The following is a 22723-nucleotide window of genomic DNA, read 5'->3' as shown; positions in this document are numbered from 1 at the left end:
ATGATTTTGCCGGTATTATTTTTGAAATAAAACTTTTATACATTCGCGAAGCAAATCCGCGTGGTTTATCTGCTAAATCTTTTTGAAATTTGATTTATTCAGCGTATTCAAATTAGTAAGCCTGTAACAACGCTTTCGCTGTATTTGAATTGGTGGTTTTAAAAAATATTTATAGCGCCTGTTGTTGATAGTACGGCCCTGGATGTGCGAACGGCAGCAGTCTTTGATTAGCAAATAAGCGTTCCATCTGGCCGCAGCAGGCGTGCGTTAAATCATAAAGTCATCGGCATCCCTCTTATCAATAACGCGGATGAGTGTCGAGTGTCATTCGAAATAATTTAATCGCGAAAGAACCGAGCCGAGGGACTTGCCATAATTTCGATATATCCTCTGGAATCGTTAGCAGTTTTGCAGTTATCGGGTAATTAGCCGCTACCTATATGAGTTCGTTATCAGGCTGTTGAGCAATAATCGGCAGGAAATGAGCGGAGATTCCCGTAGTGGGGTCCCTTATGGTAATTTACTCACATAACGGCTGTATTTCATGGACATCGGGGATCGAGAGGACGTATATCTAATGAAGACTGTCGCCGGATCGGGATTTTCAGAGCTAAACGTGTTAAGATGTGTGTTCTGTGCGATAGCGGGATTACCGCGGAGCAGGCAATTTGCATTCATGAGACGATACAAGATTGCCGCGAGAACAAATATTAGACTTCCGACTTCCAAACACTTCGGAAATAACGACGAAAATATGTCATTGTTTCGGAGTTTTTAAGCTCAACTCATTTTATCTCTCTGCTTAGATTTAGACCAAACTTTACGGTTAACACTCAAATTTTTCTCCAGGAACCGACCTTATTTGCCCTCGAATGCCACCAATTTTAAATTTACTCAGGGAAAATCGCAAATTTTCAGATAAGACAAAAATGAAAACGGAAGCCTTCAAATAAGAGAATCGTCTTAGCTGCTAAGTTCTCGTCTAAGTCTTCTTACTGATTCCGCCAACTTTATAATTCCTTTAACAAACGTATTTACGGTATCTCCCTGCCTCTTATTCTTCATCTAATGCATTAAATATAAACCAAAGAAAAACTACAAACCGAGTCTATTTGCAATGTTTCGTAAACTACAAAATGATACACGTTAAATACCCTTATCTAAACGGATAAAGCATCACTATTACGCCCAGGAAATCGCTGGAAATTCCAAAACCTACGCTAATAATACTGCTTCCAAATAGTTACAATTTAGATCGTAAACTTGGCTAATGCACATACTCATACATTCATTAGTTACTTAGTTAGATGCTGAACATAACATAACAATCGTAGTACAACTAAATTATAAACTAAATATACAGAGAAAAGAAAATAAAGAATTGTTTTATTAGTTTTTGAGTCCACATATTGAAAAATAAAGCAGGTAAGTCGGTATTTAATTACCATCGACAGCAGAAAGCTTTGAGTACATAATTTAATTCCTTGAAACAATGTCACAACAATATGTTTACAAAAGCGGAGGTTTGGAAAATTAATTAAATCTGGACTCCGCAGTACATGCCTATTAAATGGTAAATGCCATATCCATGTAGAAGTATTTTTTTAATTTTACTGTGTTTAATGTAGCAATTTATTATAATTATCGACTTAAATAATTCATGTGTTGCACTCTTTAACAAACTTCTGAAACTTGTTTGGCGGAAGACCATTTTCCCGTAGTTTCTTAACTGACGTTAGTCTCATACCTAGTAGTCTATTTTCCCAACACAACATCCTGGCAAACCTGTCTTTCATGCACTGTTTCAAACTGTTCGAATTAATTGTCTGAATCGTCCCTAAACCTGTCAGGAGTGCAAAACCTGATTCATTGCGAAACAAATCTGCAATATTTGAATATTCAAGAAAACTATCGCAACTAACTTAAAACCGAAGCATTTAATAAGTGTCAAGACGTTAACTCTTTCATTGTACTGGATCAGCAAAACTTGCAACTTTTTAACCGAAATAATTTACAAGACTCGTTAGAGTTTGTAGCCGAGTTGAATCAGGAGATTTAAGCCAGATATTGGAACATTTTGGTAATGCAGGATAATTTATATTTCAATAGGTAGCATGCGCCGTCATCTGGAAAAAATATTACCTTATCGTGTCATTGGAATATTGAAAACGGCCAACATTATTAGAACACATCTGTCAACAAGATTGAGATATATTCGGTTTTCGGGGAGTGGTGTTTGCACCGCAGGCGGACAGATATGCAGCTTTTGGTGCTGACTGCGCTACACATGTTGCATTACGTCTCCCATATCGCGTTGCAATTCGACTCGTTTCGGCCTAATTTTATGGTAATTAAATCAAGTGCATCGCTCCCCCGAGACCAGTCTTAATTGCACGCACAGTTCTTAAGGGACATTTAAATCTGTCGTTAAGTAGAGACTTGCACGGAATATAAAGCAGCGTCCGGCAGGCCCCCTCTTTGGGGCTGATTCAGCACATCGAAATTTCGCCGTAATCGGCTTTGAATATTTCCACTCGTGCACGATATCACCATGTGCGTGAATAGACCTAAATGTGGGGTTTTTTCAAATGGATTTAAATAAGCCGACAAAATAATGGTCGAGAGTTAAGAAAGAAGATTAAATAGAAATGTTCACATAATTTATGTACACTTAACATGAACGATTTTCGCCGCGCAAACATCGGAAAACATAATACAAAAATCCCTTTTGAGGTTGTATCAATTTTGCTCCTGGCAGATGACAAGTCTCGAATCTTTTGAAGTTCCTAATACTTTCCCTGAGGCGATATTTGTACAGTTCGAGGCACTGCGCCCCATCTTAACCGCGGGCTTTCTTTCCCAATCAAATGCTCTAGCGTTTCGCTGAATGCACGTGCCGTCTGCCTGCAACGGCCCTTGCCGAATATTAAAGACAAGGATGTCATCAGGACGCCATCAGCCGGCTTTTTTCCTCTTATTAGAATTAAACGCGATAAGGGCGCAATAAACACCCCCTAAGAAGTGAGCTACGTCCCTGATTACCGCCGAAAGCTGGCACCGCCAAAACACGTCTTTTCCCTCAAAATAATACCCAATCTCTCGAGGGAAAACGGCCGCTTAATCCAACTATTGTATCGCCATAAATAATCACCCTGTCATTCTGCATTACCACCTGAAGCGAATGAACAGTCAATCGGAGCAAAATAAACAAGCTGATGCTGCTCTGATAGTTGCAACAAATCGCATTAGCTTAATTTTTGAAGAATTCCCCGTAGCATGCGAGGTCAAAAGTACCGCAAGTGCATTAGCAATAATTGATATAATTGAATAACAAGTTCAGAATGATTCCAACTGCATACCTCCAGCTCTAATATGATAAAAGCCCAGTGGGTCCCCCAGCAGCCGTTCCTTTTAATAACCTCTGCGAACGATGTCAATGTTTCGGTGTAAGTTAAATTCAATTTGGAAAGTAAACAAAGTAACTTATTTCTGTTACACACGGCAGTTCATTTGCGTACTTAAACAAGGCTCTGATGGCATGCTCCCTTCCGAACGCCACTGCTATGCAGTTGGTTCCGTTCTCACCGCAGACAGTTGTTAGTTGCAAAACTCGCACGGATTTAAATGCATTTCCATACTTTACTGTTTGTGGTTACTGTTGTACATTTTAATGCTCGTATTTGCTGAGCCGCCCGTATAAGGTGATTTAATATTAATTAAAGGCTGCGTTCCTCACTTACCTCACCGGCCCTTTTTTCAGCGCGCCCAAATCATTTGAGAAATGCAATAGCGCGCCAAACGCCGGAGTTTCATTAAATAAATGTGCCAGCGCAATTTGAAAACACCAAATCGAGCAAGCTTGTTTATTTTAGAAGTTACAATTGTAATAAAACTTCAACCGAGTGTCTTCGGTGCCACGGCTTTGCTCTGGTTCATTGATCTTACAAATGACCGACCTACAACTTGGGGCAGGTGCCCCCAGGATGCTTATCTGGAGATTTGCCCAGAAGGAGAAAGAAACAAAGATAACTGTTACGGTCTTTTATTATTTCAGACAATACTTTCAGTGATAAGTGTGATTGGGAAAAGTTTCGCATGAGAAAAAATCAATGTTCGATAATGAAAACCCTCATATTTTATTGAGAAACAACCGATTTGTAAATTTTTTACGAATTCTTTCGATATTTGTGGACGTCATAAATATTTCCGTTCCGGCTTCATCAATAATTGTCGGCGGAAATCGCTAAATACGTTCGGTGAAAAACTGTCGCCTGGAAATGCATCGCCGAGGGTCATAAAAAATTCTGCAATTGCCTCCCCGCCGGTGACGGCAACGTCATCTAATCAGCTTTTAATAATTTCATTTTGTAATGTTGTTAACAACGAGCTTTTTTCATCAGACTGAACTTAATCGAATTATGTATCAACTCTATCTCTTTCATGGCTGGGAATTGGCAATAATTTTCCGTAAGCGCGTCTTACGGCGCAAAGACGAGCCTTTGGTTGTTATTTTTGGGTAGAAAATTCCCATTATCACGTAAATAAACAGACCACGTAAAACGAAAACAATTGCTCTATTATTTGCTTTAAATTTGATTCGCTTTAGTATGTGAATTTTGAACAATGTTATTCAATTTTGTTTTTCATATCTGGAATTTATGCGAAGCGCTGAATAATTATTCATTTTATACAAATAGCCGGTACGTCATTTTATTGTGCATGCGTTTGACATGATTTCAAATGAAGCGAACGCACCGAAATTGTGACTGAATGATAGATTCTTTTTTCTTTTTCCATTTTCTTTAATTTATTTCAACGGTCGATATTTGATCGAGAACTTCCAAATCTGTTGTAATAAAGTTTTTCGCATGCCGTCAAGATATGTTATATTTCTCTAGTTTGTCAAAGGCTCAAATATAGTGGAAGTTTCTGCGTCAGACTTCCCGCTAAAATATACCCCCTGATTTGACTTTCAGATCACTACCATATCGCCCTCGGATTGTTTGCCTCCTTTATATTAGACTAAGTAACTTGCCGATATTAATCTTTTGAAGAATATATTTGTCGGGCTCTAATACAGCCCCGCGCCTTCTCGACACCTAACTCCCCACTAACTACCCGCAATATTTCCTGCTAAACGCCCTCGTGCCAAATGCTAAAAATACCCACTGAAAGGCTGCCTGAGCTCCTCTTCCTCTTCCTGCCACTAAGGCCCACACTTTAAACATCTTAAAACTTCAACAATTGGAACCATCGGGCACTCTTCTAGCCGCACTTGTGCATTTTCCAAACATTTTCCAGCCTTTACACAAAAATTATCGACTTTAAATAAGTTGATTTTATAGATTTTTCCACTCTATGCAAAGATATTTGGCTGGAGCTGTTGCTCGTTATTGGCAATTTGGTTTGAGGGACGTGTCAGATAGTTTTATCTGTCCGGCATGAAAAGTCTCCCGATGCAATTTGTTTTTTGATTTCACAATGTGTTCATGGCCGAGCTGACGCTGAATCACCGCAACGGCCGCTTTTCCATGCAAATATATTCAAATGGGCGTAGGGTCATCGGCCCTACGCTATCATAAGAACAATAAATCCAAAAATGCAATAATCCGATGTCAATGCGTTTTGCGAAGCGTCAATTACGCGACTTGAGACCACGGTCGATTTATTTTGTTATTTGTCTGCCGGAATGCGGGTTTTTTCCGGGAAAAGTTGGTGCCGTTCTTGTCATATACTCTGAATAAAATTCCGGGTGTGTATTTGAACGATATATAAAGATATATCGAGAATGTGTTACCTCGAAGTGGACTTGGATCCTTCTTTTATCGTGTTTCACCCGCAGAATCGATACTATAAGCACCGATTGGTTCCAATCGGCTCAGTACGATGAACAGTAAATAACGGGGACTAACGCCACTCGTCCAATTCTGGAAGATTTATTCGGACGTTTTGCTCTTTTAATCAGTGATTCCGAGGTGCGAACTATTGGCGGAGACACCAACAATTCACAAATTTCCCGACGAGGCGAAAATTATTCCGGCGAGCGGAGGAAGAGGCAGCCACTCCATCAATCTGCGAGGCACGACTCAAGAATGCTACATACTAATGGCATTAGCATCCGAACTGCTCCATAAAGCCGATCCGCGATAAATCCGACTCACAAATTGAAAACCTCCACTCACATCGGGACGAGACTTGCATGGTTCCCGATGGAAACCATTAAAAAAGACCATGTCGCACTCCGCACTACAAACTTTAAGTGAATTGTAAACCGATCCGTTTTCGATAAGCCTCTCATGAAAAACTCTACGTCCTCGTTTCATCAAGTCAAATTCCACAGGAAACGTTACATGTGTTACCAACATTGTTATACATGGAAATATCAGAGTTGTTCTAGCCGCGACATGGTGTAACCAACAACAATACGGTCAATTTCAAACGATGACCGCTCAAATGCAGATGTTGACCCCTAATTTTGAAATTACTAACATACCTACATCACCTCCAATTATTTAGGAGCAAAACAACCAAACTATCGCTACAAACCTGGAACAAAGACCTTTCACACTGTTCTTGAACCTCTGTTATTCTAACGCCGACGACTCACATATAACTACAAATTTTAACTATAAGCTTATAAAGTTTTGCAAAAGCAGTGCAAAATTGCAGTTCTGCATCAACACTTAACGTACTAAATAAAATACAAGCAAACATAATTAAACTTGGATTTTGTTTCACAATCCATTTTATTTTGGTATTTTTAAAAACTCCATAATTCCACATCTACACATGCTCCTATGTATTAAAAACATTTTTGCATGCTTTACGCCCGAAGCCTCTTTTGTGTTAAAATGTGTTTTTTTCTTGGTTGAGGATATTTATTTGATTGTTGTATTACTGTACTATTTCTTTACAAGTATACAAGTATAAATAATTCGGGTTATGAGAATAGAGAAGTTACTAACAAAAATTAATGAGTGTATTAGCAATTTACTAGTCTTGTTTAAAAATACTGGGTCTGTAAAAAAATCAATTTACCAACCTGTGCTATGTTAGTCGTACCAAAAACTTTGAAATTTTCAAACAAATTAGCTGTTTGCTTTAACTTCCTTAATTTTTTTGTATTTAAAAGCAACAGTAACTTAAATTTAGTTATTCAAACCACTAAGAGTGTAATTTGTGTTTTCTCGAAAGCCACAAACCGCTGTCATGAGTTTTCTGGTCGACATTTACTGTGAGACAATGTGACACACTCAGGAATCGACTGGCTGGTCAATTTCGCTTGCATAAATAATTAAAGATCGCCCTCCGTGTTTGCACTAATGTCCAAGACACACAAAAAGGGTAAATAGTCCTCGTATCGAAGAAAAAAAATAGCAAACATTTTAGGATAGACATTGAGCAAATATTTACGTGAATATCTTATATAGCAGCCCATAAAACGCTTGTTTTATCCGGGCACGGTTCAAACAAATCATAAAATCCAAATTTGATACGAAATACAAATTCAGACGTTTCTAAGCAAACACAATCATCTTGCAGGTCATGCATAATAGATGAAATATAGCCGGTAGTTTTCGGGGAAGGAAGATAACAACGGCATACACACCTGAGGGTGAAACACGCGAGTTCACTCCAAATTACTCACAGAATTCCTCTAGTTAATAATTAACGCAGACTCAGCAAAGCTAATCAATTCCAACTGAATCTGTAGAATTGTTCGGACACGGTGCGTGCCCAAGTATTTAGATTACATTGTCTGTGAAATTCTAGTCTCGCAAAAATCCCCGTGATTAACAGAATTAGCCAACAGTTGATTTCGTCTAATGCATCGAATATTTTTCATCCGCTCGCCGTTAAAATCGTTCCGCGCCATATGAACAAGCTCCTACGGCGACCAATTGTCATAATTAAATTTTTATGTGATCCAGGAACAATAGACCGGACGATAAAAACACAATAGGATTTATGAAATTAATAAGCGTTTTAATGGAGCTGCATCTCTTGCGGCGTTAATCCAGTGTTAAGCCGGCATTAGCAAAATTAAATTCCGCCCGTAATTTATCGATAGAATATATTTTATTCGTATATTTGAACACATGGCGTTTTAGCAATGGCGACACCACCGCGTAATACATATTCCGGGGGAGCACAGCGTGCTCCGGAACTCCATTAGTGCGGAGCGGCGCCCCAGCCTAGCACATCTGCACTCCGATTAAAAGTACACTCGCAACTTAGAACTTCTCTTTTATGGATGTCGTTTTTCACGCGGTATTAGACGCGATTCGACGGCACTAAACTACGTAGATAATACATCAGCTTGTTGGGAGCGAATCAAAATTTCAAAATAAAGCCCGACAATCAGCAAGCCTGCCTTTTTATTGCGCAGAGAACAGGACTTGCCAAATTGAATTCATTGTTTAAGTGTTTAATAATAAAAAAGTTGCCCGGCTTCAGCCGAACAATTCAACTTTTTTTGAGCAATTTGGCCGAAATTCTTTCTCGTTTGCTGCACGTTTCCAAGGTATAATTAAAGATCGATACAGTGTGTGGTGAATAAATACCAGCAAGGGCAAAATTATTATTCATTGTTCGAAATACGCTGGAGAAATATTGAGACACTTGTTAATTTCCGAATAACGTGTGTTGCATAACAGCCGACGGAAATTGACGTTGATCGAATACACTTTAATAGATACGTATAATTAACAAGGAAATTCTGCCAAATATTACAAATAACACAAACAGGAGATCTCACACCCAACTGTTCAAATATTTAAACTCACGTATGGGTATGAAAAAAAAAATCCTCCGCAAGGCGGTGCCAACCTATGCTAAAAATACGACCGGAAAATGGTGCAAATGTTGACTTTCTGATTAACATACAATTGCACATTCAGCCCTGAAGTCAAAACTTCAAAAATTTAGATATCCCATTTAATTTTGTTATTATTTTATTTTTAATAGAATCCTCCCCATTAAATTAATGTAAAAGGGCAAATTTACTGTTTTTTTAACTGTCATGTTACGGTAAAAATATTGTCACAGTCCAATTTTCGGTGTAAAATATTGCAGCACATTCGGTGTTTACTAGTCGTTTAGCGATGCAAACGCGACAAATATTTAAAAAATTCCCGTAATGTAAATAAAAATAACGTGCTGTCCCGCGCTGAAATATTTCCATAAGCTTTCTAATTATAAATATCACGCAATAACAGTTCAATAAAATGAAATTTTAATTATGAAATCATCCCTGCTGCGATCGATGATGAAATTTTTAATTGTAAATGACGATGAAAATTTGACATTTCCAATTAAATTCGGATGTTATGTCAAAAACCTAATTAGATCCCATAATTAATTAACTAAATCACCGACAACATGGAACACAAGCATCAATCAACGGAATAGCTGACACAGAAAATAGAACTAAACTGCTAATAAATTGTATTGGAGCACAAATGTCCCATTTTTGCAATATCTGGAAATAATTGTGTGTAATTGCAGACAAAGCTTCAATAAATTGCTAATCTAAATATTTCATTATTAATCAATTCGAAAACGAAAACAAACACATAATAAATGTTTGGAATTTTCGTGATCACATACATATAAAATGCGAAGCATTTTCCTTTGATATGGAGTCAAACGATAATGTCCCTAATAGTTCACAAAGTTTTTACTTCAAACGTAAAAACATTAACGTACAGAGGAGACCGAGCAATTTGTATCGACCTCATACCACAACAGTACTCTCGACATCGATTGTTATCGCCTCTATTGTCGTAGACAATTCAACAGAGGATGTAATTAATTATACCTAATGTAGATTTCCGACTAATTCCTTTATACCAGTTGACGACGACAGAGAACTTAGACACCAACTCTTCAAAACGCAAAAATTTGCCGTCAAATCCGAAATTTGGGACGCTGTGCGTGCCTAACTCCGATTTTAATCGTCTCTCGAACGCAATCAAGTTTAATTGAAGATCAATAAGTTGATCAGCATTTCCACTTAACGATTACTTTAAATCAGATTTGACCGAATAAACTACCAATAAATAAATAATCAAGAGAATAAATGGGAAACACATTTCCCCCATGTAGAAATTTGCATTTAATTTACTTGACATACAATGCAAGACGTAATGTCCCTATGCGCCTGTCAGAACAACGTTTCATCAAGCTAGCATAAAATACAACTCGCAAAACTACCGTGTCATGAAAAAATAACTCGAACGCGCAACGTGAAACTATAACAAACTTCTGTGCCTCTACGTCTTTATAATTTATTATTGGATGAAATGTGGCTTTCACTGCAGGATTTTTTTCCGAGCAAGCAACTTCCCCGTTAACAGTCTTTCAATATTGGTATTACAAAAAATTGGTCTGCTCGTACTTTGTAAATAAAAATGTTTTCGTTGCCCAATAACTGCGATATTAAGGCATAGAATACCATTTAACTACGGCGTCTACAGCTATAAGTTTTAATTGAAATTTTTACTACACGTGAAAAACCTGCCACACAGTGTTAAGGGGATAATAAAATTAGTATATAAATTTGAGCTAAAACGAAAATTTTATGGATTCGCTCCAGAAATAGAAGCCGCGGCGCTGTTCACAAACAGTTATATGAAGTCTCGAAAGCTCCAGTTTTCCAATAAAGTCAAAAGCAATCTCATCTCAAGCGGAATATGCAAAAAGTTGTTGTTCCCTCCCATTAATAATAAACCACCCCGTTATGGCCACCGTCCAGGGGTGATGACCACCGACGTCACATTTCGGATAGACATTTAATTAGGGCTGATAATAAATTTTGCATACATTAACGGTGCCCCCCTATTGCGAGACGAAACTACTATAATTGACGTATTGCACCCTTTCGAACGCCCCCCTCGTTAGGCGGAGGCCATCTTGCATTTGCTAAATTAATTAGTCCCTCTTTTGGATTATCTCTCGATTTATTTATAAGGGTTGCGACAATCGCTTTGATTAAAAACAAAAGTCAGCGAATTAATAGTTGATATTAGGCGGTAATTAGGTTAACAGGCAGTGCGCTAAAAGCCTCATTTATAGGGTATCGACATGCACTCAACTTGACATTCTTGAATATTCATTATTATGGTAATGTGGGACATCGCTGGCTGCTGATGGACTTGATGTGAGATCAGATTTCGCCGCTTATTCGACAGATCTGTGAATCCCCCTAGTTTACGAGCCATGTGATTGACTTATTTATTAACACGCTATATTTAATAATGCAACAGTGTAAGTTACCACCAGTGAGCCAACTATGGCAAACAGGACACCAAATTAATATTCATAAACCATCAAATTTGTAAATCGGCATGAATTTTACAAATATTAATTCGTCAACGATTACTTTTTAAACTCCACCATCGTTGTAAATATCGCTTTAACACCTTCCTATTTGACTGTAATTAACACTCATAAAGAATTTAAACAGCCGCATGTTAACTGCAAACTGAAATTAAGCGCATAATTTTCACTGGCACAATTTTCAACATCAGCCGCAATGTATGATGAGATACGACCCCTAATTATCTACTCTAACGATAATATTTATTTCCATTAGATTCGGGCATTATGACTATAAAAGCAGACACAAATTTAAAACACTGTTCTAAACAGCAACAACTAAAATTAAAATTAATGAACAAACATATTAAAAAAAAACTCCAAATGGGGAAATATGGCATGTCTCTCCCAAACGACTCAAGTGCCAAATAAAAAATTACAGTCCCAGAGTTATGCCCGAAATCCTGCACAGCTACTGCTAGTAAAAAATATTGTTTTCGTAAAAACCCTCACCGATCAAAGACGTTTTATGTTTATTATGTGCGTTATCCGTTATGCATGATAAATATTTCACATAATCCAACAGCACAATGCCATTATGGATTTTACCTTTTATCACATGAAACAAGGCAAATGCTTCATTTATTTTAATTTCGATTTAGCACAGCTCCAGTCACGAAACGTACTTTGATTCAAAGTGAGCTTTTAAATCACAAACAGACGAAAATATATAAAAGCAAACTTGAACGATTCAAATACTTATGACTTTTCTGCCTATTAGTATTTGTATTTTGTAATTTCGACGGGAAAGCAAACACAAAACAAGTAGTACCTAGAACTGGAAGAGAGAAAAGGGATATTCTAAAGTTGGTAATAAGGAGCGGGATTGGCGTTCAAAACGAAAAAATAAGAAAGATTATCGTAACTTGGCGTAAACGTCAAAGTTTCCTTCTTTACGGTAATGAGAAAATTAAGTATGTTAAGTGAAGGGGGCGCTGCTGGTGAAATTGGCGGGAAATGATGACGCGTGAGGCGCGTACGGGCAACGCCTAGTTAGTTGGAAGGACACTGTGGTAGTGTCAATGTCGTTGTTGAATCTAATTTGCTAATAAATTAGTTTTTGGGTGAATTCCGAGTTTCATTTACAGAGCAGCGGTAGGATATTGCTCAAATAATCGTTTCCGATAGAGAGTGGTGAATTGTGGTGATTTTGTGAGGAATTTGTGGGTCGCCAAGGCAAGGGCCAAAAATTGAAGTTTTGGGAATCTGTACCGTTTCATTCGTAACAAAATTGTGTTTTACGACTTGAAATCGAACAAATCAATCGGGTGCTAGCCGAATTTATCTGGTTTTTCTGATTTCTGACGAGTTCTAGGAGTTACGCAACCACACGCTGTCAATTTTCATTTGGGTGTGGCTCAAAAGGCGCGAAAAGTTTTCTGGTGAGATTTTCGCAATGGGGCGTCACAGGTACCGAGGAAATGTGGACTCGGACGACTCGGACTCAAGTGACGATGAGCCACGGCCGAAAAGGTCCGCGCCTGGGGTCTCCACTACAGTAAATTCACCCCCAGTTTCGGCCGAGTCCGCTAGAATCGCGAGACTTGAGCAACTTGTGGAAAACTTGAATCGACGTTTGCTAAACCGCAATTTTGAGCACACATCAGGACAAGTTGGCATTAAAAGTGACCTGATTCCTGAATTCGCTCCAGGAAACCCCAATTTTAGTACCACTAAGTGGTTGCATAAAATTGACCAGTTGGCTCTCGTGAACGGTTGGGACGAACGTACAACGATTTATGGCATGATAAGTCGACTCAAGGGGTTGGCCAAGGAGTGGTACGACAATCTCGATCCCTCAGCATACGACCGGAGCTGGGATGAATGGAAACGTTTGTTACAAGCCACCTTCCCCGATCACCACGATTATGCTTCCACACTTCGTAAGCTAGTGAATAGGGTGAAGGAAGATGGTGAAACCTGGGCACAATATTATTTTGGGAAATTAAATCTGTTGCAGGCTTGTGACATAACAGGAACGAATGCAGTCTCCTGTCTTATTGATGGAATCACTGACGTGACTCTCAGAAATGGGGCTAGAGCAGGGCGTTACGTTACACCCGAAAGCTTGTACGCTGAGTATTTGTCGACTCTGAGATCCGAAGGTGACAAGCGGGATACGCTCGCAAAGCAGGCGCCTCGGGAAAGGAGGAGGTTCCTTCCAAGTCGAGTCGAAACACAAAAACTGTATTCGTCAGTTCGGTGTTACAATTGTCGTAATCGAGGACATGTTGCGACAAAGTGCCCGAAACCAAGAATTGAGTGCAAGAAATGTGGTCGCATTGGACATGTGGATGCTGAGTGCCGACGTGGTAACTTAGTAAAAGAAAACATGTCTAAGCAGGCACTAACGACAAGTGTAGCTGACGCAAGTAATAATAAGAATTATTACATAGACATTAAGGTCAATGGTAAGCCGACGCGAGCTTACATTGACTCAGGAGCTGAACCGGTCCTTGTCAAGCAAAGTGTTGCTAGAGAATTGGGACTGATGTGGCAGCCAAGTTTACATTTGATTCGTGGTTATGGCCAGGGAATCACCAAAGTGCATGGGGAAGTCGAAGTAGAGCTAGAAGTGGATCTTGTCAAGGCAAACGTAAAAGCTTTGATCGTCGAAGACAGTGCACAACGTGTGCCTGTCATAGTGGGACAGACCTTCCTGAATGCGGGTGCTAATACGATTATAGCAAATGAGGAAGCTGTGAGAGTAGTTGACGGAAACAACGAATCGATCCAAGCATTTCTAGGCCAACTTCCGACACGAAAAGTTGCACTTTGGGCGGAAGAGGAAACAGTGATCCCTCCTCAATCCATTGGTTGCATACGAATCAAGGCAAAAGACGATGGGTGGAAAGGAGCTTATTACGTTGAAGGGTGTCAACGTCCGAGACCAGGGTTCGAACACGTTGTTCATCGGTGTGTCACATGTGATGGAGGCCTAGTGACCGTTCGCAATCTATCGCACCAAGATCTGGTCTATCGAAAGGCGCAAATCGTTGCGAGAGCTGAGCCTTGCGAGCAGGAAAGGACAGCTACGACGGTGAGTGTGTTTTCTATGGGGAAGGTTGAGGTAAAGAGTTTTCAATGGTGGGAACTTCTTACACAAGTCAATAAGAATCTAGACCCGGCTCAGTTCGAGCAATTGTTACAACTCGTTAACGAATTTCGAGATTGTTTTGCACGAAATGTAGCGGAAATAGGTGCCACAACTGCGGCAGAAATGAAGCTAACTTTGACTGATGATAAACCTGTAATTTATCGTCCTTATCGGTTATCGCATCACGAAAGAAGAATTGTTCGAGATATAGTAAATGACTTGTTAGGTAGCGGAGTCATACGAGAATCAGACTCGCCATATTCGAGTCCCATACTGTTGGTGCGGAAGAAAGATGGGCAACACCGTATGTGTGTTGATTATCGGCAATTAAATTCGAAAACAATCAAAGATCGCTTTCCGTTACCACGAGTAGACGAACATTTGGATAAACTAAATGGTGCAAAGTTTTTCACCACACTAGATCTCGCGAGTGGGTACTATCAGATCCCAATGGCCACCGAATCGATTCCAAAGACAGCATTTGTTACGCCTGATGGGCATTACGAGTTTGTCCGCATGCCTTTTGGTCTAGCCAACGCTCCGGCAGTGTTTCAGCGAGCTATGAATAAGGTGTTGGGTCCATTACGGTTTCAGACCGCTTTTTGTTACATAGATGATCTTCTGATACCTTCCAAAGACTTTGAAACAGGTCTTAACAATTTACGAACGGTGTTTCAATTGCTTCGACAGTTCGGATTGACTCTAAAGCTGAGTAAATGTTGCTTCTTTGGAAGTCAAATAGAGTATTTAGGGCATGAGATCAGTGCGGAAGGCATTAAGCCAGGCGAGACAAAAATCAAAGCGGTGACAGCTTTTCCCAAACCAACAGACGTACACAAACTTAGGCAATTCTTAGGTTTGTGTGGGTACTTTCGAAAGTACGTGAAAGATTACGCAACAATAGCAAGTAGTTTGACGAGTCTCCTAAAGAAAGGCAGTGCATTTGTTTGGGAAGAAGCACAAGAGCGGGCTTTTCAGACTTTAAAAGACATCTTGACGAGCAGACCAGTTCTTGCAATTTACGACGCGGAAGCTGAAACGGAGTTACACACTGACGCTTCTAAAGTTGGAATTGGTGGCATTCTGTTGCAACGACAAGGTGATGGATCTTTGCGTCCAGTTATGTTTTTCAGCCGACAGACGACCAAAGAGGAACAAAGGTACCACTCGTACGAGCTAGAAACGCTAGCGGTGGTCTGTTCTCTCAAACATTATCGAGTATACTTGTTGGGGCTTCAATTCAAGGTGATCACAGACTGTAATGCTTTACGAACAACCCTTACCAAGAGAGATTTGATTCCACGAATTGGGAGATGGTGGTTGTTGACTTCTGAGTTCGACTTTACTGTAGAATACAGACCTGGCAGTAAAATGAGTCACGTTGACGCTTTGAGTAGAAATCCAGTATTAGATCCTTCGGAGCCTTCAGTGGAAGTCTTGCATATTAATGTTAACGATGATGATTGGATTTTAGCTGTTCAAATGAAGGATGCGAGATGCGCATTGTTGAAGGAAATATTGGAAAAATCACCGACGAACGCTGAAGAGCGTGCCATTCACAAAGAGTATAAACTAAAAGATGGTCGAGTATTCAAACAGACTGAGTCAGGATTAAAATGGGTCGTACCAAAAGCGGTAAGACGCCAGATTTTATTAGCACACCACGATGGAATTGGCCATTTATCGAATGAGAAAACTTTGGCATCTGTGTCGAAATCTTATTGGTTTCCTTCAATGCGGAGGTATGTTCATAAATATATTTCTAGCTGCTTGGAGTGTCTCTACAATAAGGAAGCCGGAGGAAAGCAGCCAGGATTTTTGAATCCCATACCTAAGAATTCGCAACCATTTGACACATTGCACATGGATCATTTGGGACCATTTGTAAAGAGCAAATCACATAATTCTTATCTTTTAGCTATTATCGATGCATTTACTAAATTTGTCTTTCTCAGGGCCGTGCCTAATACTAAGGTGGGCCCTGTTTTATCATTTTTAGCTTCTCTTACAGGAATGTTTGGTGTACCTAAACGTATAATAGCCGATCGTGGGGCTTGTTTTTCTAGCAAAAAGTTTAAGACACATTGTACCGATTTAAACGTTAAATTAGTACTAACCGCGACTGCTACACCACGGGCTAACGGCCAGGTGGAGAGATTGAATCGTACGATTTTATCTCAGCTTGCTGCTAGCTCGAGAGAAGAAGAGAAATGGGATGACTTTGTGAGTAGAATTAGTTGGGGTATTAATTCTACGCCGAATTCGACTACGGGCAAAAGTCCATACGAATTGTTGTTGGGGTATACACCTCGACATGCTAATGACTCAATCCTCACCAACGTGGTGACAGAGGGTGTTCATGATGGTGATTTGCCACGGACACGAGCAGACGTTGCTCAGCGTGTCGAAAAGGAACAGCAGAAGCAAAAAGAGCGTTATGACAAGCGACGCTGTGCCCCAAAGAGATTTAATGCAGGTGATCTCGTGTTGGTACGCACCACGCGAGCTTCAAACGAGGGCAAAAGTCGGAAGCTGTTACCTAAATATTCGGGACCGTACCGAATTCAGAAAGTGCTCGACTACGATAGGTATGTCGTGACGGACATGCCGGGGGCGACGCGTTCCCAAAAACGATATGAGGGTGTTCACTCAGTGGACAAATTGAGACATTACGTTGTCGCCACGACGAGTGGAGACGAAACAATAGGCGATGTCAGTGACGAATGACTGAGTTCGCTGTGAAGCTGAGTGAAGTTCAACGTGAACTCACGATTTTGGGCCCAAATGTTGTTTTTAAGCGCTTTACGTTGAAACTCATGAGTTAATGATTTGTTATTGTTGTTATTGTTCTTGTTCTTGTTATTGTTCTTCTACTTATTCTTGAGGTTACTGATCTTGTTGGTGTTGGTGATCTTATTGTTGTTGTTGGTGGTGTTCTTATTGTTGTTCTTAATTAATTCTCAACGTGAGAAACACGATTATGGTTATTTTCAGATTCATTCTCAACGTGAGAAACACGATTATGATTATTTTCAGATTCATTCTCAACGTGAGAAACACGATTATGATTATTTTCAGGTTGTTTATAAATAGTTCTTAAGTGGGACTCGGGCTGTAGATGTATACTACGGCTCGGATACATGGTATTGGTTAATTACTTGTTTTAGAAACACCGGTGGTTCCCCGAGGACGTGGAACACGGAAGCGTGGCCGACTGTTAAGTGAAGGGGGCGCTGCTGGTGAAATTGGCGGGAAATGATGACGCGTGAGGCGCGTACGGGCAACGCCTAGTTAGTTGGAAGGACACTGTGGTAGTGTCAATGTCGTTGTTGAATCTAATTTGCTAATAAATTAGTTTTTGGGTGAATTCCGAGTTTCATTTACAAGTAAAGCAACCAAATCTGTTTTTTTATCAAGAAGTTAAGCAAAGAAAAACACATCGCGGTGTTTATCCGCAGTTTAGTGCTTATTGCGAAACAAAAGTTTTTCTTATGCACCGGAAAATTTAAGAGAATTAGTGGCAATTAGCCGCGCGAAATGGACCTAAAAGAGGGCGTCATCGCCATTTGGAAACAATCGGGTTCTGTGGATTAAATGGGGAAAAATGCTCAATTTATTAGACCGGAGCCAGTTTCTGCCACTGCATAATTGTTTCGTAATAGCTTCTACTTAATTAACGTATCTACAACTGCGCTCTAAGCCAACACTAGAAAACTTACTCCGGGATCATACTTCAAATCCCCGACCACATTATTTGAATGAAAATTAGGAAATTCAATTTCCTCATAAAAGCATTCGCGTATAGTCTGACCTAGAGGAAGTCGAAATTCGATAAGACGATAAAATTTCCCGCATTATCCAGAAAACACAATCAAGCGCAGCAGATAAAAAATATTTAAATCAAAATAGATTAAGAAAAGGGCAAATTAAATTAAATGGCTTCGATTGGGATTTGCAAGGAAAATGTAATTCGGCGGAATATTTAACAGGAACGCAATTTTAGAAAACCGAAAGTAATCAAATAAATCGCTGTCCCATCGCATTTTAATACGATGTGCAAGCAGAGTGGCTCTGTTCTGGTCGGAACGGGGCATTAGTCGGAAGGTCTCTGGTAAAAGGAAGAAGTCAGATGGACCGGAAGTAATCTGGCAGTCGTGTTTATGCCGGTGCAGATACGCCTAATCGGATTGCGGACTCGTCCCGCTTTTTCTTTCAGATTTATTCAAAGTAGTTTCGACCCCAGCTCAAAGAATAATTATCATTCGACTTTCAATATCTATATAGCTCCAAACGTCGCAATTATTCCAGTTTAAGTCGTAAATATCTAGATGTCCTATAATGCATATCAACCGGAATATATCACAATTACCGATATGTAGGTGGACACAATGAGACATAATAGCGCATAAAATTAATTAAAACACATGCTAGTGGCCGTCGATGTGAATTTGAACTTATCAACATTAGGCTAATTTCGACTGAAACCAGTTGTGGCCAGTTTCACACATTTACGTTATTAACAAAAACTTTTAATAGTCATCACCAGACATTAAAAGAATGACATGCACCTAAACGACGAGCAATGAAAATTCACGTGCGTGTGTTTATTGATAGCTACTTCTATTTCTGACCACAAATTCATTAAACACGAACCATTTCCTGAAATTGTCGTTTCGTGTCAATTGCTTTTTTGTCTTCTTCACTTTATACTATAGGGTAGAATGCGTGTGGGATTTACAAGCCCTCGGTAAATTGTTGAAAATTGCAGTCGTATAATAATTAAGAGTCGGCTTTATGCTTCATTATATTACTCGTTGTAGAAAGCATGCAGCTGCAAAGTCTTGGCAGCGACCCTGACAACTCACAATTCCGTTTGAATTTGTGGCAATTGCCCTTTGGACTGTTGTTGGTGCATGCAGACGGTGCTAAAGGAAGAGGAGGCATTCCATCCGAGGAACTTATCGAATGTATGGCGTTGTTCTGTTATTCTAATTAAAGTGTAGGAAGAAGGAGAAGAGGAGACATTAATTTGTTGGCTCTGCGCAATATCAAACTACTCGTTGATCTATGTTTGACTGCCTCCTTCTGAACTCGAGAGTAATTACTTTGTAGAAGTAATATCGCATTTGAATTAAATAAATTGCCCCAGCTTTCTCGCAACATTCGGGTGCACCATTTACATTACGGGCAAAATTGAAACCAAAATGTATGACGATTCATTTTTCGTTTAGCATATGCAGCCGACACGAATTCTCAGCCAAATTCCAAAAAATCCCCTAATGTGTGCATTAGCACGAAATAGTTTTCAGCCCAATTTTGCTAAAACGTAATCTCATTTCTTACGGGAAGCACCTTGATGTTTCCCTCTTGCCTTCGGCGGTACACTTTATTTTCTGAAAGCGATACATCACATACAGTATCAATGACGAGTGAATAGAAACTTCCCCAGCTTTAAAAGTTTTAAGAGCATTCCATTGCAACTCTCATCATATCTGCGCCACAATAAAAAGTAACCTCCAGATGCATTATTTCTCCGATTACAGTTCAGTTTTAGTACGCTCAATCATACGACGGAAATTAAATCTCCTACTAAAAATGAAATCCGGAGAGTATTAAGGCAAAGATTTTATTTCCTCAATTTAAAATATTCGAAAACTTCTACCAACTACTCCACCGCTTAATTACTTTAATGGTTATTGATTACGACATTCTTCTTTGGCACGAATGCGCAAGCGACTCAAAACGCTCATCACGTAAATTATGCGCCATAGTTAAATATTTACAGGAGATCGAAAAAGCGGAATTAACACAAACTTGACTTTAAATTAAGTAGTTGCTGTTTAATGGCGGAATATTCATGTGGATAAACATATTCCGCATGCAATCTGTATTTTACGTCCGTCATACAATCACAGATGGTAGGAATTGGAATCAATAAAATCTTTTTACATCTCTCTGCATAACCCTCGTTAAAATAGATTGCATTTACATGATTTTATCAATCCAACAGATGAAACAAACTGAGCCCTGCACTCGATTTTTATTAAAAATATCACACACTCTATTACGGCACAGCCCGCATTTAATACCAATCCAAAGTCAACAAACGTTAATCCACTTAGACGGATAAATTTAATTACCCCGAACTTACTGGTAGTCACGTGTTAAAAATCACAGCGTTTGGAAACAACAGCGCAATAACTAGGTACACCCCGTCCATAGAAATCAGACCCAAGTAAACAGGGAATAGTTTGTGATGATTTTTTCAAAGGGGCTGCTGATTCTCCTCATCTAGGAAAATCATGATTGCAGGCACGCATTTGGCGCTGAGAGAGTTCATGTGCGGTCTTGGGTAAATACACGTTCTGTATGATAAGGCACCGTGTTTATGGCATTATAGACACGTCCCAATTGTGTTTTCATTCCATTAGCAACGCTTCAAGGAGCACTCGCATCAATACTGAACCCAGACAGACAATCGAAAAACGAAAAAAGCACCTAGTCAAAGCTCGTCCGCGTTCATGACGAATATGAATTTTGCGGTGCAACTCGCGATGTGTCTTTATGTCGGTTAGAATCTTTGATTGATGTACATAAACAAACCAAAACGCAGCGAAGGAGATTAACGATGCCGCAGCAGCGACAGTCATTAAGCATACTGGAGACATCAAACACGAAATTTGCAAGTATTAACACAGAATTAGCAAAAATGTTTACAAAGCCGCAGCAATAAGTAATTGAAACATTTGAAATGATCATTGTTTGTTTGCACAAATTGCGTCTGAGATTTAGAATTGACGGGGTTTTAAAGTACGGCTGTAGGATCTAATTCTATCCCCATAAATATCCGGCCGAAGTGTACATAAATCTACGTATAGAATTGGAAGCATTTTCAGTGAGGCCATACAAGCTTCGAATGGATTGGATTTATACACATTTACATTCAGGCCAATGTAGTGATGCTGACCTGGGCAAGTTGCTTTAAAAGCTTGCACATAAATCTAAAGCAAAATACAGAAAACCTAGGAAGATACCCGCCAAAAAATGTATTTCATAATGTTGTGAGAGCAAAATTGCATGAGTCTAAAGGAGGATTTTAGAGTTGGACAGCGTAACAAAGCATTATCGGATAAAGTATTGGCTGAAGCGGGCTGTACATTGTATATTGAAAATGTAATTAAGTCAAGAAATAAATTTTGTATAATCCGTGCTCCTACTTCTTGAATATTCAATCAAGCCAGTTCGTGGAAAACACCAGGAAGTCTATCACAATTACATTACTGTGAACCGTCCGTATCGAATGTTTGCATTTCTTGATGGAACAAAGAAACGGTCTAAAAATAATACCGGTGTTGATTTTGAAGTGGGAGCCCTAAGAAAGCATTTACGAAGTGAGTGGAGAAATAGAGCGTGGTGGCACCATAGATAAGTCAAAAAGTTTGTCGGTATTTCCATATTTCATGTAAAAAGAGCGAACAACGTCGGCATTAAAAATGATTAAGATTCACGCTCACGTTTCCGTTACATATTGACACGGAACACCCCCGAAGGGATCTCTCTCGCATAGTTCTTCAGTAACCAGAGTCGGTTTCTGAATAAAAGAGTGGAGATAAATGGAGAAAGAGACGCGCCACCTATATATCGGCATCGGAAACGTACGTCCAACACATAAGTCACATTATCTGGCACTCCGGGGAGCGAATTCCATGCAACAAATACGGAACATGGTTTGCTTTTCACGTCACGGAACAATATCATTATAGATATCAAATGCTAATATTCTCAGTGGAAATATTGACGTTGTCGACGATTACGTATTCGAACTGCATCGAAACGGGCAATCAATTTGAAGCGTCAATCAAGGTTGACTCGCGGGGACCGTGTCACCAACAATGGTGAATGTGACCGAACACACTGGGCGTCCCCGCACTGGCTCACATTCTCTCCGAAGCATGGGATTCGCTCAATTTCCCAATCGGCACAATGCACGGAATCAAATTAGAATGGCCTGAAAGACTCTCCACCAGCGGCTTTGCTCCCAGAATAAAGAACCAAGAAATGTCGGGAAAATCTGCAGATAATTGTCAGTCGTTATATCAGAACGCGACGAGCATCGATCTACCTAACCTGCCCATCAAATAAGACCACTGACGAGATAAAGAGATTCAATTGGAAGAGCCTCGCATTCAATCAGACACGTCCGCCTCCAAATAAAAATCTTTCAAGTCGACGTTATAAACATTTCTT

General features: G+C 39.6%; 2 protein-coding genes across 6 annotated transcripts in view; one reads left to right on the top strand and one right to left on the bottom strand.

Moving 5' to 3' along the window:
* The window catches only part of Sema1a (Semaphorin 1a), a 118428-nt gene that overhangs the window by 61002 nt on the left and 34703 nt on the right, over nt 1-22723 (bottom strand). The gene's annotated exons all lie outside the window — the stretch shown is intronic.
* LOC135265651 (uncharacterized) lies at nt 12330-17831 on the top strand. Its single transcript, XM_064355563.1, has 2 exons — nt 12330-14419; nt 17644-17831. Exons 1-2 carry the CDS (start codon nt 12776-12778, stop codon nt 17695-17697), a joined length of 1698 nt encoding a protein of 565 aa, XP_064211633.1. The 5' UTR covers nt 12330-12775; the 3' UTR covers nt 17698-17831.

Source organism: Tribolium castaneum, chromosome 3 (genome assembly GCF_031307605.1).
Source record: "Tribolium castaneum strain GA2 chromosome 3, icTriCast1.1, whole genome shotgun sequence".
NCBI lineage: Eukaryota > Metazoa > Arthropoda > Insecta > Coleoptera > Tenebrionidae > Tribolium > Tribolium castaneum.
This window is presented reverse-complemented; position numbering and strand designations above follow the sequence as displayed.